At 38.5% G+C, this 19,037-nt stretch overlaps 1 protein-coding gene across 1 annotated transcript in view; it reads right to left on the bottom strand.

Moving 5' to 3' along the window:
• Positions 1 to 19,037, bottom strand: part of LOC148939429 (uncharacterized) — a 369,107-nt gene that overhangs the window by 298,532 nt on the left and 51,538 nt on the right. Inside the window, exon 3 of the mRNA XM_089106873.1 lies at positions 1,204 to 1,376. Coding sequence (XP_088962999.1) covers positions 1,204 to 1,376 — 173 coding nt within the window. The remainder of the gene's footprint in view (positions 1 to 1,203; positions 1,377 to 19,037) is intronic.

The raw sequence follows: 19,037 nt of genomic DNA, 5'->3' as shown, positions 1-19,037 counted from the left end.
GTTTTGTATTGTGGAGGAGGGGGGGGACTTAGATATACTGGAGGGTGACCAAGGAAAATAATTTTATTTTGAAAATAAAAATTAAAAATGTACTAACATTGCTAATTGTGGCTGCCAAGGCTTCAAGCTCATCAATAATATTTAGTGTTCTATCCATTGTCAGGTTACTTTACTTTCTAATAATCTAATCACAATGCATGTCCGTTATATACGAAATCTCAAGGGTGAATTGTTATGTAACGGGGAAAAATATAACTCGCTGATTGGCTGAGAAGGAAACACGTGATATAACTGTTTCCTATTTCTGGATCATAACATTCGCCTCTAGCATGCACTTGGCCAAAACAACAACAACAACAAATACTGTTTCCTATTTCTGGATCATAACATTCGCCTCGAGCATGCACTTACAACAACAACAACAACAATCAATTGATCTTTAAAGAAGAGGTCATTGACTCCGGTCCCCGTTAGACTCAATAATCCAGAAAACATCCATCAAAGTGAGAAAATTCCTGTTTTTCCATTCTCACTGACAAAAACCATAAAACAGACATAAATTGATGTTGACATCCATTAAAAACATCAAATAAATTGACCATCACTCATAACCGTCCAAAAAACAACCATAAAAGTGAGAAAATTCTTGTTTTTTCAAGTGAGAAAAATTCTGTTTTTTCATTCTCAGTGAGAAAACCATAAACCACGTGGTGCTGTTCGGAGTAGCGCCCCCTTTCTACTAACAAGAATTCTCATCTAAGAACCACGAGCCATAAAGGAAATGACATACCCTTATGCTTTAACGTAAGGACATGACGCTGTTCTATCATAATTCCTGAGATTCCTAAGGATGAGTTTTCGAATCGAGTAATACCTTTCAATGGATTTTATTGAAATACAAAAGATGGCTCAAAGCTCATATTTTGCGAACACTGCACCTCCTACTTTTAAATGCAACAGAACTACATAATCATTTGATAAAGCATAAATATGTAAAAAAAAAAATTATTGAAGGTTGTATTCGATTATAAGGTACATTAAAAAAAATACCTTGTTGTTGTAGAGCATTTAAGATTTTTGGCATTTTGGAAGATTTTATTGGGAGGGGTTGGGCCACACCCTGCATTCACATCCTGGTTGCATTTATGCCACTCGTTCAAAACCTTTGAAGTGGTTAGAGACAAAAATTTAAAAAGTAACTACCGTCAATCCCATTTCTTCCTGGTATTCCATCTAAGCCGGGCTCTCCGGGAATTCCATCTCTACCATCCAGGCCAGGAGGACCTCTTTCACCAAGCTCGCCTTTGCTTCCTGTTGCTCCAGGTGGTCCAATAGGTCCTAAGAGTCCTCTTGGTCCCATTTCCCCAGGCAAGCCCCTAAATAGATATTAAATATAAATTAGTTTCTTAAAAGCAGTTTAGCTAAAGTAGACAAAGATTAAGCGAAAGTCTCAGATCAGATAAAAAGAGAACAAGAGGTCAGAGAAACGAGCGGATTTTTATTCTTTTACCTTCAGAAACTGGTATAGAAAGATCAAAATGGCTTAAGGCCTCAATATTGCAAGGTCTACGCATCAAAATAGAACCAGATCGACAAAGAGTGATTTGATTCATGCTGTGCTTGGCCCACGAGAATTCCCTTTTAGAACAAAAAATCCACTGGGTACTGATGGTTTTGATCAATTAATATAATTATATTATAAATCAATTCTAAGTCAACAGTCTCATAAATATTTGGTGAAAAGTGAAAAAAAAACAAGTAGGAATTTCTTTTATGAAATTTATTTTAATGAGTCTGTATAATCTAGATTCAGACGTCTAGATTCCAGAATCTATATGTCTGACTATATCTTGTTGGATAGAACCATTTTGATTAACTATGTGCATATAAATTAATGTCTACAAATCAATTCTTGTAAACGCACTTGAACTGCTTTTGTGGTTTTTCACTATAAGAAATTAACAGCTACTATAAGCATAGCGCTTCCATGATCACTAAGGTTAGATTCGAAAATAAAATAAACTGAATTGGAACTCACATTAAACTGTACCAAGATAGAGGAGTCCGTTAGAGCAACTTTAGAAATAGAGCAAAACATGTCTCTAAATATTGAAAATAAATAAATTTGCTTCAGAGCAAAAAGTTACAATCAGGGCCCGTCTCTGTTTCCAGAAGAACTAGATCTTGAACGTTTTGCTAGGTGAGACTGAACCAATCCTAGGGGGCGAGCATGGACCATCCTAGACTTACCCTATTTTGCTGACCGATGACAGGATTATTCTTAAAGTCAAAATGGTTCGTTAACTCCAATTAAATAATTCTAATCCAATTTTTTTTCGAGGATCTCTGTAGTAGAACAAGAAACATACCACAGATGAGTTAGATGACAACCACAGCAAACTATAGAAATGATTGTAAAAGCAATCAAACTGTGGGAGGGGAAGGGAAGCAAGGACTTGCACAAGGGGTCTTTTGTTCCGGTCCTTGTGGTATTTCAAGGTTTTTGCCATTTCAAATTTTCTTGCTTATTTGCCTCAATTAAGACGCCTAACGTTAGTGTAACCTAACCATGACATTGCATAGAACTAAAACGATGTACATTTTCTGTTTCGAAAGTAATTAGTGAATTTTCATTGAGGCCAAAGCCAGTAATTGCTTCCAAAGATGAACTGACTTGGCCTACATCATAAGCAGCTTATTAGTGCTGCCAAAGTAAAGAGCAAAGTGGGCTCACAGAATAAATATTTAATTTTTTATTTATTTCTTTTCAAAAAGGTACATGGGTTTGAGGAAGTTGTAGTAACTTTGAAGGGTATCATTAAATTGAAAACTTTCATTTCTATCGCCCATTTTAATATTCAAAAGTGATTAAAGGGCCAGTCTAACAATCTCCCTCCCTTACACCCCTTATTTCCCGAAGACACCCGATAAGAATTTTGTGATAGCCATTTTGCTCAGCATAAATGAAAAGTTCAATAGTTATGCCTCTGGGGATGACAAGACCTCCACCGTCCTTAGGCAAGGGCTGTAAGCTATGTGATTCGCCCATTGTTAACATATTTTATTTGTTATTGCGAAAAGGGGGCACGTTTGATCCTTGAAGTCCAATAAGACTAAATATGTAAAGGTGAAGCTTTCAGGAACTATTGAGGGGAGATTTGGACTACGTCAAAACAAACTATGTGCTTGTAGGTGCTTAAAAGGGCGTATATCAGGAACATCTTAAGAAATTAAGTCGGAAATTTCAGATAATGATTGGGGATCCCAACTGAACAGAAAAGCACTATGTGCATACTGCTGCTTCTACTATCACTACAACTACTACTACTACCACCACTACTACTACTATTACTACGACTAATACTTTTACTGTTATTACTACTGCTACAACTACTACTTCTACTGTGACTACTAATAAGGCTAAGGATATAAAGACGAAAATTGTAGGAAATGTTTAGGGGGAAGTTAAACAAAATCAAACCCCACCGCATGCATGCAGGTTATCAAGAAGGTGTGTCAACTATATCTTAGGAACGGCTTAATAGAGAAACAACTTGAAACTTATAGGGAATGTCAAGGGGACTTTTAAACTAACCCAAAGGCACTGCATGAAGCTATCACTGCTATTACTAATGAACTTCTACTACTACTAGGGCTAAAGGTATTAATATGATAACTGCAGGAAATATTGAGGAGATTTTGAACTAAAGGATAACCAACTGTGTGCATACAGGTTTTCAAAAGAGTTTATCAGCAATATCTAAGGAACAGCTTAGGGTATTAAGTTGGAACTTTCAGGATATGATGAAGAGGAATATTCAACTGACCAAAAGGCTATACGTTCGTGATACTAATGCTGCCACTATTACAGCTACTACCGTAACTACTACAACAACCTCTTTCTACTACTGCTATTACTACTACTAACACGACTGCTACTGCTACTAATACTACTAATACTACCACTAATACTACTAATGCTACTAATGCTACTACTATTACTACTACTACTACTACTACTATTATAACTACTAGCACTATTACTACTGCTGCTACTACTGTCACTACTACTACTGGTAATACTGTTATTACTACTACTAGTTCTAGCATTACTACTACCACTACTACTATTACTACTACCATTACTACTAGTAGTAGTACTACTGCTTCTGCTACTACTAAAATTACTACAACTGTCACTACTATTACTAATACAACTACTTTTGAGGCCAAGGATATTAAGGTGAAACTTTCAGGGAATGTTTAGTGGATCTTGAACTAACCAAAAGGCACTATGTGCTTACAAATGATAAAGAATAAAGGTCCTCCAGAGCCATTACTTACTTACTTGTACCTGGAACAGGACACAAACTCTGTAGCTCTCCCTGGTGACAGGATCTAGCTCTATTGAATTCCTCAGGCTACGGCCTTGGGTTAACGGGGTGATAATTTCGAGCCATGAAGGGTCCCATCTGCGACCATGTCTCCGGAATCCGCCAATCGGATTGAGGTCAGATTTGACGGTGTTGAGCCAAGTTTTAGCTTGTCGTTTCCTCCAATCAGGTGATGTTTTGCAGCATAGGCTTTCATTTGTAAAAGTCTCAGCCGATCTTCGGCAAAAATGGCCGAACCAGGACAGGCGAGGGCGCCGAATGATAGATGTGATGTCGTACATCTGGTCACATTGTTGACATCTGATCGTATTTGTGATTCGGTCACTAAGTCGTAACCCCAATATGCTCCTCAGGCATCTGTGTTCAAAAGTGTTGAGGGCGTGTGCCTCGGTGACTTTTAAGGGCCAAGTCTCACAGCCGTACAGTAATACCGATCGGGCAAGGGCCTTGTAAGTACGAATTTTTGTTTTCCGGTAGATTTATTCCTTTTCCATAGGAGCTTCCACAGCTGTGCAAAGACAGCGGAAGCTGATGCAATGCGGCATGGAAGTTCTTCGCTACATCCACCGTTGATGTCAATGTATGATCCGAGGTACTTGAATTTAATGACAACTTCTATCTGACTTTGGTTAAGGGTTATAGGGGTAGAGTTTATATCCGGGGCATTAGACGTAGCTTTAGTCTTGTCAATATTAGTCTTGAGTCCTATTGGGGCAGCAACTTCGGAGACTTTCAGAAGCATTTTTTGGGCTTCGCCAACGGACTTGCCAAGAAGAGCAACATCATTGGCATAATTCAGGTCGATGGTACTGAAATCAGGGCCAACCTTTACTATTTCGAATTTTTGCGTTGCTTTTTTACTTACCCAATCGACGCCAACATTGAACAGTTTGGGAGAGAGTACACACCCTCCTGGGCACCCATAAGCTGAATTTTAGGGGGGGGGGCGTCGCCGATCTAGTCGGAGATTTCATTGCTTCGTAATAGAAATCTCAAAACAAAATATAAAATATAAGGCAGCATCAATCAGCCAGGGAAGGGGGAGCTGGAGCCCCTCTCTGCCCCACCCCCTATATGGGCACCCATGCACACCCGTGCACACCGAAGTCGATATCGAATAGCGGAGAAAGGTATCCGTTGAACTTGATGCTGGCGCGTGTGTGTTGAGAGTAAACCTGAATGAGTCGTATGATCTTAGGTGGGATACAGTCCTCTTCCAAATTGACATTTAATTTCCTCCTCGGATGACTGAATCGAACGGCGTAATGAAGTCAATGAAGACAGCAACGGTGATTTGTTGATGCTTAGCTCTATGTTCAAAACTCTGTCTCAAGGTAAAGAGTTGGTAAATACAGCCCATGCCGACTCGGAAACCAGACTGGTTTGGGCGGGTTATTTCGTTGTGGACTTTGCGGAATCGTTTAAGCAGAATTATTGCAAAGATCTTTGCCATAAAAATTTAATTCGATATCATAGGGATTAGAGGAGGGGTGGATGGCAGAAAAGGAACCGAAAGTAAATAGCTTCCGACCTTTAAAAAGGTCACTCGAGCCTTCATTTTTGAAACTAATGAAACCCCTTCCAAATTTCTAAAACAGTCTCTTCCATTTGAAATGTGTAGGAAAAAATCTTTTGACGCTTTTCTGGCCCTTTTATGGGTTACATTTTGGGGGGAAGCAATTTTTTTTCCTTTTGCATTGAGGCCCCCCAAGCCAAAAGCCAAAAGTTTCAGGCCAATTATAAAAATTCTAATTTTTTTAGCCCCGTTATTAGAGAAGGGACCAAATTAAGAGGGGGAATCCTTTGAAGAATTTTTTTTTTACATAAATCCTCGCTATGAATTATTGCAAAGATCTTTGCCGCAACATTCATTAGCGAGATCCTTCTGTAATTTTGTATTCAGTGCGGTCCCCTTTCTTGAAGACAGGCAATATTATTGAGTTTTACCCTTCCTGGGAAAACCGTTCCTGAGACCAGATTGAGCAAAAAAGCTTCTGTAGTTTCTCAGCGAGAATAGAAGCAGCTTTGTAGACTTCTGCCGGGATAGAATCTGTGCCTAGCGCCTTTTGATTCCTCAGCTTCTTGATTGCCTCTTTGATCTCTTGTTCTGAGGGGGGGGGGGCTGAACAGTGACGTTGCTGTATGGGGCTTACTGACTCGGTGGTACTGGGTTAACGTTAGAGTTGCTTGGCTGGAATGCAGTGGCACTATTATTGAGAGGCGTTTGAGTGAAAGAGATGTTGCGACTGGGATTCAGTAGCTTCTGGAAGTGGTACTGCCATCTTGCGATTATGTCATCTTTTCTTGATAGAAACGTTCCATCTTCACCTCTCACTCCAGTTGAGATCTTTACTTTTCCCAGTTGCTTCTTTTAGTAGTTGGTAAACAATTCTGGCATCTGAATGACTAGCACCCTTCTGCATATTTGCTGCCACGTGGTCCCAGTAGCGTTGTCTGTCGCGGCGGGCGGATTTATGGCATTTTTTTTTCAGTGTTTTGAACACTGTGGACTCTGTACTTCTGATTCTGATTTAATAGGTTGATGTTTTCATCTGAGATCCACTTTTTCCACTTCTAATTTAGCCTGCCAAGGACTTATTTTAGAGGCGTCTGTTATGGTGTCTCTGATCTTCCTCCACTCGTCTTCTATGTTTATGGTGGCTTGTTCGTTATCGTCGTCCGCGGACAGGATGTCAAAACGGTTAGATAATTCCAAGCGGAACTCTTCGGTGACTGCTTTATCATGAAGATGTGCTACATTGTATCTTGGAGGAGGTTGCGTTCGTTACCTGGAGGCAAGCCCAATGGTCAGGGAAGCTTTCTTTTTTCTTGTTCCTGGGGGATGAGTTGTCATATCAGGGTAGCATAAAGTCTAACATAGGGATGTAGGGGTGACCTCAATCCGTAACGCAAACTTGCATGACATATCAAAGCTTTTGAGCAAAACAGAAATCTCAAAATTTAATTCGATATCATAGAGATTAGAGGAGGGGTGGATAGCAGAAAAGGAACCGAAAGGAAAGGCTTCCGACCTTTAAAAAGGACGCTCAAGCCTTCATTTTTGAAACGAATGAAACCCCTTCCAAATTTCTAAAACAGTCTCTTCCATTTGAAGTGTGTATGAAAAAATCTTTTGACGATTTTCTGGCCCTTTTATGGGTTACATTTTGAGGGGAAGCAATTTTTTTCCTTTTGCATTGAGGCCCCCAAGCCAAAAGCCAAAAGTTTCAGGCCAATTATAAAAATTCTAATTTTTTTTAGCCCCGTTGTTAGAGAAGGGACCAATTTAAGAGGGGGAATTCTCTGAAGGATTTTTTTTTTGCATAAATCCTCTTGGCTCAAGGACTTATTGCTATGAATTATTGCAAAGATCTTTGCCGCAACACTCATTAGTGAGATCCCTCTGTAATTTTTGCATTCAGTGCGTTTACCTTTCTTGAAGACTGGCACTATAGCTGAGTCTTGCCATTCCTGGGGAACCGTTCCTGAGACCAGATTGAGCAGAAGAGCTTCTGTAGTTTCTCAGCGAGACTAGGCGCAGCTTTGTAGACTTCTGCCGGAATAGAATCTGTGCCTGGCGCCTTGTGATTCCTTAGCTTCTTGATTGCCTCTTTGATCTCTTGTATTGAGGGGGGGTGAACAATGACGTTGCTGTATGGGGCTTGTTGACTCGGTGGTACTGGGTTAACGTTAGAGTTGCTTGGCTAGAATGCAGTGGCACTATTATTGAGAGTCTTTATAGTGAAAGAGATGTTGCGACTGGGGTTCAGTAGCTTCTGGAAGTGGTACTGCCATCTTGCGATTATGCCATCTTTTCTTAATAGAAGCGTTCCATCTTCACCTCTCACTCCAGTTGAGATCTTTTAATTTTCCCGGTTGCTTCTTTTAGTAGTTGGTAAAGCGTTCTGGCATCTCAATGACTTGCAGCCTTCTCCATATTTGCTGCCACGTGGTCCTAGCGTAAAGTATGTAGAACATCAATTCGAGAAGCTTTTCCGGGTGTCGCATTTCTTAGTTATTTGGGCATTTATGCGTCAACGAGAGCATTCCAGGGGGGCTCTTGGGGCTAAAGCTAGTCGTGGGAAAGGGCTCATTCCCAGGCCTGGAACTTCCGTTCCAGGAAAGTTATATTCTTGGTTCATTTCTAAAGGCAGTCCATCTTTCGCGTTCGTCGTAGCTAGTGGTTCTTGTGCTACCTTATTTTCTCTATGTGTATTCTCATGTTATTTAATAAAGACCATGTACCAACATTTATCGTCTATCTTTGGAATTTACGTAAACCATTACATCTGCCAATATAAAAAGGCACAAATAAAGAACCAAAAAGAGGTTTACAGAGTGGCGGCAAGCGGTTAAAACTAGTGGAGCATATATCACTAGTGGAAAACCTCCAAGTGACATTTGAGTGACCGTTATAAGTACTTACGACATCTTACGCTAAATACTGGCAACATATTGAAGAGCTATTTCGCCCGCTAACAAAATTGCTTGTGATATTGAGCCGCAAATACTACAAAAACTGATAAATAAGATATCGAAACGTTACGAGCAATTGAACTTTCTTCTATTCAAAGTGCCTTCTTGAAAAACACTTTCTTTTAAATGAACATTTTGAAATAGGCTGTTACACGATGGCTAATATGGATTTCCTCGCGATAGCTTCTACCTACTGATTCAAATTTTTACAACTGAGAGTCTCAGGTTGATTTCTACCTTCACTTAGCCATTCTATGTTTGGTGGTTTTTTTTTTACCTGATTTTATACAGTCGACGTGTGATCTATATTTGACAGTTTCCAACCAAAATTTAAAATTTTGAATTCGATAATCAAAAATTAATTCTCAATTGTGACTACATTTGACGCTAGTGATTTAATTGAGACCAACTGCAATTGGATGTGGGACAGACTATCTTTCGTAAGTGATTTACCATGGTTAAACAACCCAGTAAATTTTATTAGACCCTTGTTGTTAGAAGTCAAGTTTATTGCCCAAAATCTGGCGTCCGTAATTAAAAAAAATGGTGTTTAAAACCAATATTTAAATTTTTAGAGTAATTGCTTTTTCAAATTTTGATATCAATATGTCAGTTATTATTTCTATATTTGATCCGGCGGAATCTGGATATAACAAAAAGGTTGCTTTTGATTTTGTAAAATAGTGGAGGGGAAATGGCATATTTTCATTTCTTTTATTTGACTCCCCTCCATTGTAAGTTTGTCAAGTTTAAAACGTGTATTACTTGTAGCATATGCCCCAGGCAAAATAGTAGGCAAAATGTATGTAGAGATTGTAGGCGTGGTTCAAATTTAAGGATGAAAGGGCATGTCTATTCTGTAGAAGGATACAAAAATTAGGAAGGTCATGTAGGGTATCCTTAGAAGCCAGGGATGATGGTGTAGTCCTTGGAAGATTTGCTCTTAATTTATTCAAGGAGGGGATTAGACCTTCCTACAAACGGTATTTGTTAGAGAATAGTGCAGAATTTTTTTTTGTTTAGGTAATGCGTACAAGGTTGCAAAGCAATATTAACAAATAGTGGGGAAAGGAGACACGTCTTCTTTTTCCAATGAATCTTTTTCTGCACTGACGAGGGTGAAATTTGGACTCAATGATAATGAGAAGGCACTGCAAGAGGGTACTGATGCCTCGCAGGGCGGTTTGGCTACCCATGGAAAGGGAGCTGGTATTGAGGTCCCGTGGGATGGTACTGATTCATCTCGGGATGTTTTTTTTTGTTGCACATCGAGATGGTACTGATGCCTCGCAGGGCGGTTTGGCTACCCATCGAAAGAGAGCTGGTTTTGAGGTCCCGTGGGTTGGTACTGATGCCTCACGGGATTGTTTTTTTTGGTTGCACTGCGAGATGGTCCTGATTCCTCGCAGGGCGGTTTGGATACCAAGGTAAAGGGTGCTGGTTTTGAGGTCCCGTGGGATGAGAAAAAAAAAGGTGGAAAGGGGGTTGGTTTTGAGGTCCAGTGGGATGAGGTTGATGCCTCACGGGATGGTTTTAATGCGTAGTGCTAATAGTTTTGTAGAGATATCAACAGTAGTACTGCCATTTGTCGAACTACAAGTTAGTAGAGCAAAATCAAATAGGTCAAAACCGAGGCGTTCTGCAGCAATAAAACCCTGAGGATTTTATTGGTAATAATATCTTGACGTCATTGCAACATGGTAGGCCAATCAAACTGCAATGGTTGACATATCTATTCCATTATTTATAAGTTTATGCAATTTCATTTATTTGTCGCCGGTATTTTCAGGATTAATTAGCCTTTCTCGGTCATTCCTTTTGCCCTAATCCGAAGTTTATACATAATCCCAATTTTACTTGTCCTCATCAATTCAGGGGTATGGGGAACAAGTCTATTTTAAAGTATACAAAGAAAAAAGAAGTGTTAAAATATCCAGTTTCCGACTACTGTTGTTAGTGTGGTTCGTTTATACTATGTAAGTTTTTACTTCTGCAAATATTGTGTAGTGTTTGCATTATGTAATTGTTACTAGTTCATGCTGTAGAATGTTAGTAGGTGAGAAGTGAATAATTTGGGAAGGGAATGTTTTGAATTCAATTAAAGTTTGAGAGTTTAATGAGAAGGGGATAAGCCAAATTTGGGAAATTTAACTTAAAACAGGGGGGAGAATCTGTAAAGTATGTAAAACATCAAGGGCTCTTCCGGGTGTCGTATTTCTTAGTTATTTGGGCATTTATGTGTCAACGAGAGCATTCCAGGGGGGCTCTTGGGACTAAAGCTAGTCGTGGGAAAGGGCTCATTCCCAGGCCTGGAGCTTCCGTTCCAGGAAAGTTATATTCTTGGTTCATTTCTAAAGGCAGTCCATCTTTCGCGTTCGTCGTAGCTAGTGGTTCTTGTGCTACCTTATTTTCTCTATGTGTATTCTCACGTTATTTAATAAAGACCATGTACCAACGTTTATCGTCTATCTTTGGAATTCACGTAAACCATTACATCTGCCAATATAAAAAGGGCATCAATAAAGAACTAAAAAGTGGTTTACACTAGTAGTGTTGTCTGTCGCGGCGGGCGGATCTATGGCATTCTTTTTTCAGTGTTTTGAACACTGTGGACTTTGTACTTTTGGTCTGTTGTTTCTGGTTTAATAGCTTGATGTTTTCTTCTGAGATCCACTTTTTCCACTTCCAATTTAGCCTTCCAAGGACTTTTTTAGAGGTGTCTGTTAGGGTGTCTCTGATCTTCCTCCACTCGTCTTCTATGTTTATGGGGGCTGGTTCGTTATCGTCGTCCACGGACAGGATGTCAAAACAGTTAGATAATTCTAGCAGAACTCTTAAGCGACTGCTTTATCATGAAGACGTGCTACATCGTATCTTGGAGGAGGTTGCGTTAGTTTCCTGTAGGCAAGCCCAATGGTCAGGGAAGCTTTCTTTTTTCTTGTTTCTGGGGGATGAGTCGTCATATCAGGGTAGAATAAAGTGTAACATCTTGCTGTAGGGGTGACCTCTATCCCTAACGCAAACTTGCTAGACATATCAAAGCTTTTGAACAAAACAGATATCTCAAAATTTAACTCGATATCATAGGGATTAGAGGAGGGATGAATAGCAGAAAAGGAAGCGAAAGGGAATAGCTTCCGACCTTTAAAAAGGACACTCGAGCCTTCATTTCTAAAACGAATGAAACCCCTTCCAAGTTTCTAAAATAGTCTCTTCCATTTGAAGTGTACAGGAAAAAAATCTTTTGACGCTTTTCTGGCCCTTTTATGGGTTACATTTTGAGGGGAAGCAATTTTTTTTCCTTTTGCATTGAGGTCCCCCAAGCCAAAAGTTTCAAGCCAATTATAAAAATTCTAATTTTTTTTTAGCCCCGTTGTTAGAGAAGGGACCAATTTAAAAGGGGGAATCCTTTGAAGCATTTTTTTACATAAATCCTCTTGTATCAAGGACTTACGGGTTTTTACGGCTGAAAGTTTCAAATTTATCAGAAAAAAGTTATCGTGGCTCATTTCCAGGCAACAAACCCCTCCCCTTCCCACAACAAAATCCTGATGATCTTTTTGACCAGGAAAATTTCCCCTGGAGGTTTTACATCATTGGACTCCCATATCAGACATGCATCCCCTTTTTTCCACTGTAAAATATATCTGTAAAGAGTTCAGATAGATAGATAGATAGATAAATAGATAGATTTATTTTCCACATAACATTACAATAATAACAGTACAATCTACAAATATCCACAAAGGCTCAATGGCTTTTAGAAGTATGATTATGAAACAAACATCGTACCAGTAAACTATTAAACATTAAACATTTAAACACTTAACATGTAGAGCATTTTCTTCATAAAAATGGAGGAAAAAACCCTCAAATAATGAGAGTTCATTAAATAAGCTTTATCAAACTCCAATAAATCACAACATTTATAAATATAAAAAAAAAAAAGAGATAACACTATACGGCAATGAAAAGTTAATCATATGGAAGCAACAAATTTTTTACAAAGCTTTTGAAGGTGCCAAACGAGTGGCATTCTCGAGCAGAATCGGGAAGGGTGTTCCATGTCAAATGACACGCAACAAAAGAATTAAAATCGGATCTTTTTGTTGGTGTATATGGAATTTGGATATTTAGAGAACTAAGGAGCTGATAATTTGACAGATCAGATACAAAACCAGACATAAATCTAAGGGACCTAGGAGTATCACCATGGAACTGAAGAATAGCGAAAGTCGCAGAGGAAAGAATATAAAGTTTTTCAATATCAAGTAACGGTTTAGTCGCCGAATGATTTACATCCTGGATAAGATCTATAGCTTTATTGTAAGAGTTAGAAAGCGGGTTGAGACAAAAGGGGAAAGGAAAAAACCATATGACTGGACAATAAGAAACATAAGAATGAATTAAGCTGTGGAATAGGATTCTTATAATTGGTCCAGGTAAAATATGTTTGAATTTTCTTAAAATACCGAGGTTTCTGCATACCTTCATTTTAATCAAATCAATTTGTTGCTTAAAAGATAAATTTTCATCTAGGAGGATACCTAGGAAATAAACATGGCCATCCTTGTTTTACTAATAAAGCCTTTGTATATATGAATTTCATATAGTTGAGGACAAGTTTGAGATATACGAGAAAAAACTAAAAAAAAACTAGTTTTAGAAACATTTAAGGCGAGAGAGTTAGCATCAAACCAAATTGAAACTCACTCGAAGAGGTCCACTAACTTTGTACAAACCTCATCCTCTGTTCAGCCAGAAGTAATAAGGGTGGTATCATCGGCAAAAGTAACAAGATACTCTGAGGAATCTAAAACTATGGTTATGGTACGGGAGAATGTTGGACGACATAGACGACAACAAAAAAGACGATTTTTGTTTCTAACAGCAAAAATTAGGTCACTTGCATATGTTAAGAACAATATTGGCTCTAAAAGTGACCCTTGAGGGACCCCCTGGTCAACACTTGATGGTGAGCGAAAAAGCGTATCAATAGAAATTATTCTATCAGAGATGAAAGACTTGAACCAAAAAACGCACTACCTCTTACGCCAACATGAGAAAGTTTAAATAGAAGAACACAGTGGGTTAAAGAATCACAGGCTTCACGAACATGCAATAACAAAGCAGCAGGAACGGAAAGGGAGTCTAGGTCAGAGTGAAGATAATTCGGTAAGACTGCACAAACATACTCAGCTGAATTATTTGCTCGAAAACTAAATTGAAAATCGTGAAAAAAGTCTTTAGAATCGATATCGATAAATGCATCAAAAACATCAGATTTTTATGCTGATTTCAAATATATAGGTTTCATGAATTTTAGTCTTATCCATCAAAAGTTACGAGCCTGAGAAAATTTGCCTAATTTTTAAAAAGAGGGGGAAATACTCCCTAAAAGTCAGAGAAACCTAATGAAAATAACACCATCAGATTTAACGTATCAGAGAACCCCCTACTGTAGAGGTTTCGAGCTCATATCTGCAACAGTGTGGAATTTTGTATTTTTGCCAGAAGAAAGATCACGGATACGTGTTTATTATTTTTTTTTTCAGGGGTGATCATATTGAACCAGTAGTCATAGATCATCGGAAGAGGGCTCATTAGAACGGAAATTAAAGGTTCTAGTGCCTTTTTTAAGTGACCAAAAAAATTGGAGGCAATTAAGCCCCTTCCAACGCTCATTTTACCCCAAAGTCACCCGATCAAAATTTGACATATCCATTTTGTTCAGCATAGTCAAAAAATTTAACAACTATGTCTTTAAGGACGACTTAATTCCCCACAGTCCATGGGGTAAGTGCTGAAAGTTATAAACTTTTCCCATTGTTTACATACAATATTGGTTATTGGAAAGTACACAGAGGTTTTCAGGGGGATTTTCTTCTGGGGGGGGGGTCGGGGGTTAAGTGGGAGGATCTTTCAATGGAGGAATTTTTCCTAGGGGGAGGGAATTTTCCACGAAGGGGGCGCCGGATTTCCCACCATTTTTATAAAACGACCAGAAATTAAATAAATGGAAAGGGAGTCTAGGGCAGAGTGAAGATAATTCAGTAAAACTGCACAAACATACTCAGTTGAATTATTTGCTCTAAAACCAAATTGAAAATTGTGAAAAAAAGTCTTTAGAAGTAAGAAAATTATTAAGACGAGAAAGCATCATCTTCTCAAATATTTTGCTTAACACAGACAACAAAGAAATTGGCCGATAGTTGGTTGGATCACTTCGTGTCCCCACCCCATTATATAATATGATGACTCGAGCTAATACCATGCTTGGGATAATACCATGCTGAAAGGAGAGGTTAATAAGTTTCTTTAAGGGACAAATAACGGAAGGAAGTATGAACTTAATTACTCTAGTAGAAATATTATCAGGGCCAGACGACGAGGAATTTTTCAATAATATAGCAATTTTAATAATTTCTATATCCGTCGCTGGTTCCAAGAACATTGACTTAACACAAGGTGACCCAAGGTAAGACCTGAAGTTGGATCGTCAAGGAGAAGAACTAACAGCAGAAGCGGTACTTTTACTAATATACAAAAAATCATAGGCAGCGCGCTAGTGCTGCCTAAGTAAAGAACGATGTGAGCACAATGTGTTTTTGGTTTCTCCATACCCGGGCACTTCGTATCGAAGAAGTCGTCGTAGAAACTTAAAAAAGGGCTCATTCGATTGGAAATTGGAGGGGCTCGTGCCCTTTTTAATAGTCGAAAGTGATTAGAGGGCAACTAGCCCTCCCCACTCCCCTCATTCCCCTACACACAATCCATCAACAGATTGAGATAGACATTTTGTTCATCGTAGTTAATTTTTAGTTAGAAAAAATGTTTGTTGGGAGGAATATCCCCCACAACCCTCGGGGCACGGATGTTAAGTTATGCCCTGGGGCATATAAGGTTTTTATAGAAGGCGTAGTCGTAGAAACTTCAAAAATAGGGCTCATTCGATTAGAAATTGAAATGGCTTGTGCCCTTTTTAATAATCGAAAGTAATTGGAAGGCAACTAACACCCCTTCCACACCCAGTTAAAGCCATTTTGTTGAAATAGCCATTTTGTTACACGCAGTTAAAATTCAGGAAATTATACCTTTGAGCAGGACACTCCCCACACAGTCTTCAGGGCAAGAGTTATGAGTTATGCCTTTGGGGTATATAAGTTTTTATTGACATCTTTGTCGTAGAAACTTCAAAAAGGGCTCATTCGATAGAAAATTCAAAGGTCTAGTGCCCTTATTAATAGTCGAAAGTGATTTGAGGCAACTAGCCCCCCCCCCTCTCTCGCCCAACTTTTCCTCCAACACATTCAATCAAAATTTTTAGATAGCCATTTTGTTCAGTGTTGTGTATTTCCAGATAGAAATAGAATTATGTTTTTGAGGAGGACACTCCCCCAACGCCCTCAGGGTAAGGGTTGTAAGTTATGCCCTGGGGGCATATAAGGATTTTAACGAACGCATCGTCGTAGAAACTTCAAAAAGGGCTCATTCGATTGTAAATTGGAATAGCTAGTGCTCTTTTTAATAGCCAAAAGTGATTGGACGGCAACTAACACCCCTTCCACGCCCACCATTTCCCCAAACATATCCAATCAAAGTTTTAGACAGGCATTTTGTTCCACGCAGTTCGAATCTCAGGAAATTATACCTTTGAACTGAATATTCCCCCCCCCCCACAGTCGTTAGGACAAAAGTTATCTGTTATGTCCTGAGGACATCTAATGTTTTTTGAAATGTTTGTCGTAAAAACTTGAATAAAGACTTATTCGAATGGACATTCAGAGTGCTAGTGCCCTTTTTAATGTTCGACAGTGATGGTAGAGCAACTAACCCCCATCACACGCCCATCTTTTCTACAAACACATCCAATCGACATTTTGAGACGACCATTTTATTTAACACATTTGAACGCTTTTGAAATTAGGTCTTTAAGGATGACAACCCATCCCCCCGCAACCCGCAGAAGGAGGGTTGTAAGTTATGCCCTGGGGGCATGTAAGGTTTTTATTGAAATTGATGTTGTAAAAACATCCTAAGGGCTCATTCAATTGAAAATTGAAAGGGCTATTGCCCTTTTAATAGTCGAAAGTGATTAAAGGGCAACTAACCCCCGTCTCACCCTCACCATTTACCCAGACACATGCACTCAAAATTTTGAGATATCCTTATTGTTCAACGTAGTCAAAAATTCTGGAAATTAGGTCTTTTAGGATGATAACCCTATCAGAGCTTTCAGTGGAAGGGTTGTAAGGTATTCCCTGGGGGCATATAAGGTTTATATAGAAAGTTGTTGTAGAAATTTCAAAAGGGGCTCATTTGATTGGAAATTGAAATTGCCCTTTTTAATAGTCGAAAGTGAGTGGAGACACAAAACACATTCAATCAAAGTTTAGAGATAGCCATTTTGTTCATCGTAGTTGAAAGTTTTGGAAATTATGTATTTAAGGATGACAAACCCCCCAAAGTCCCCGGGGCAAAGGCTGTAAGTTATGCCCTGGGGGCATATAAGGTTTTTAATGATAGAGATGTCGTAAAAACTTCAATAGGGGCTCATTTAATTGGAAATTGAAAGGGCTAGTGCCCTTTTTAATAGTTGACAGTGATTGGGCGGTATCTAACCCCTCTCTCACGCCCACCACCCCCCAAAATCATCCAATAAAAATTTTCAGATAGCCATTCTGTTCAACGTAGTAGTAAGTTCTGGAAATTAGGTCTGCGAGGATGACAACCCCCCCCCCATCTTCCAGAGCGAGGGTTGTAAGTTATCCCCTGGGGGCATATAAGGTTTTTATTGAAAGCGTTGTCGTAGAAACTTCAAAAGGGCTCATTTGATTGGAAGTTGAAAGGGTTAGTGCCTTTTTTAATAGTTGAAAGTGATTGGAGAAAGACTAACGCCCCTCTCACGCCAGACACATCAAATCAAAATTTTGAGATAGCCATTTTGTTTAACGTAGTTGAAAGTTCTGGAAATTAGGTCTTAGAGGATGACAATCACCCTCAGATCCCTGAGGGTAAGAGTTGTAATATCTACCACGTGGGCATATAAGGTGTTTATAGGAGGTGTTGTTGTAGAAATTCAAAATGGGCTAATTCGATTGGAAATCAATAGGACTAGTGCCCTTTTTAATAGACAAATGTGATTTGAAGGGTCGGCATTTTTATAGTAAATATCGATAAGGGTATAATGTATTATTTTTTTGTTGTTGTTGTTGTTTATTCATCTGTTGTTGTTGTTGTTGTTTATATCATTCGATTGAAAATAGAAAGGGCTGATGCCCTTTTTAATAGTCGAAAGTGATTGGAGGAAAACTAATCCCCCTCCCACCCCCACCCTTCCACTTTACTTTATGTTTAAAAAGTAAATGTTGCCATAAGATTAAATCAAAATTCAATTTGTTAATGCTAATTACCAATAAGGCATTTCAGCAGTATCCCAAGAACGACTGAGGGTTTTATGTTCAAACTTTTGGAGCTGCTTCCGCTCTTAAAATTTAACCAAATCAAAATAGCGTAAGTGTATCCAAGCTAACAAAGAAAGTAAACCGATTTTCTTGCGAATGGTATCAAGTTTTCCATTTCAGGTCAACTAGCCGAGGTATGAAACTAGATTAAACACTTCTATTTGTGTCCAGATTTTTAAGAGGGTGTATATTGTTAAAAATTGCTGAATTTTTTTCTCCGGCATACAAACAGCATGCCAAACTATAAACTAAAACGAACAGAAATTAATTAAAAAAACTGGATGGAAAAAAAATAAACTGACAGCTAATCTGATAATAAATGAACGCAAATTTTCTGTATTTAATGAAGTAAAAACAGTGTTTTTAAGTATTTAATTCAGAAGAGGGCATTAAGAAGACTTTGAATAAGTGAAGAATAAAACTGGTTTTTCCTTTGCAAAATAGTTGTATTTGACTATATCTTTCAAAGATTCTCTCTCTCTTTTTAAATATTAATTAAAAAAACTTTTTCCACAAAATAAGTTTTTCAAAGAAAAGTAAAGAACTCCATTAAACAAAATATGAGCAAAAATAAAATCAAATAATCTACCAAGCGAGAGACTACCACAAATCAGCATCGATAAATAAATAAAAAACTCAAAACAAACAGAAATTACAATAAATAACCGAGTCAAACTCAAAACGAGCAGAAATTACCATAAGT

The sequence above is a fragment of the Artemia sp. Qi Xiang Cuo genome, chromosome 21 (genome assembly GCF_049724085.1).
Source record: "Artemia sp. Qi Xiang Cuo chromosome 21, ASM4972408v1, whole genome shotgun sequence".
Lineage (NCBI taxonomy): Eukaryota > Metazoa > Arthropoda > Branchiopoda > Anostraca > Artemiidae > Artemia > Artemia sp. Qi Xiang Cuo.
This window is presented reverse-complemented; position numbering and strand designations above follow the sequence as displayed.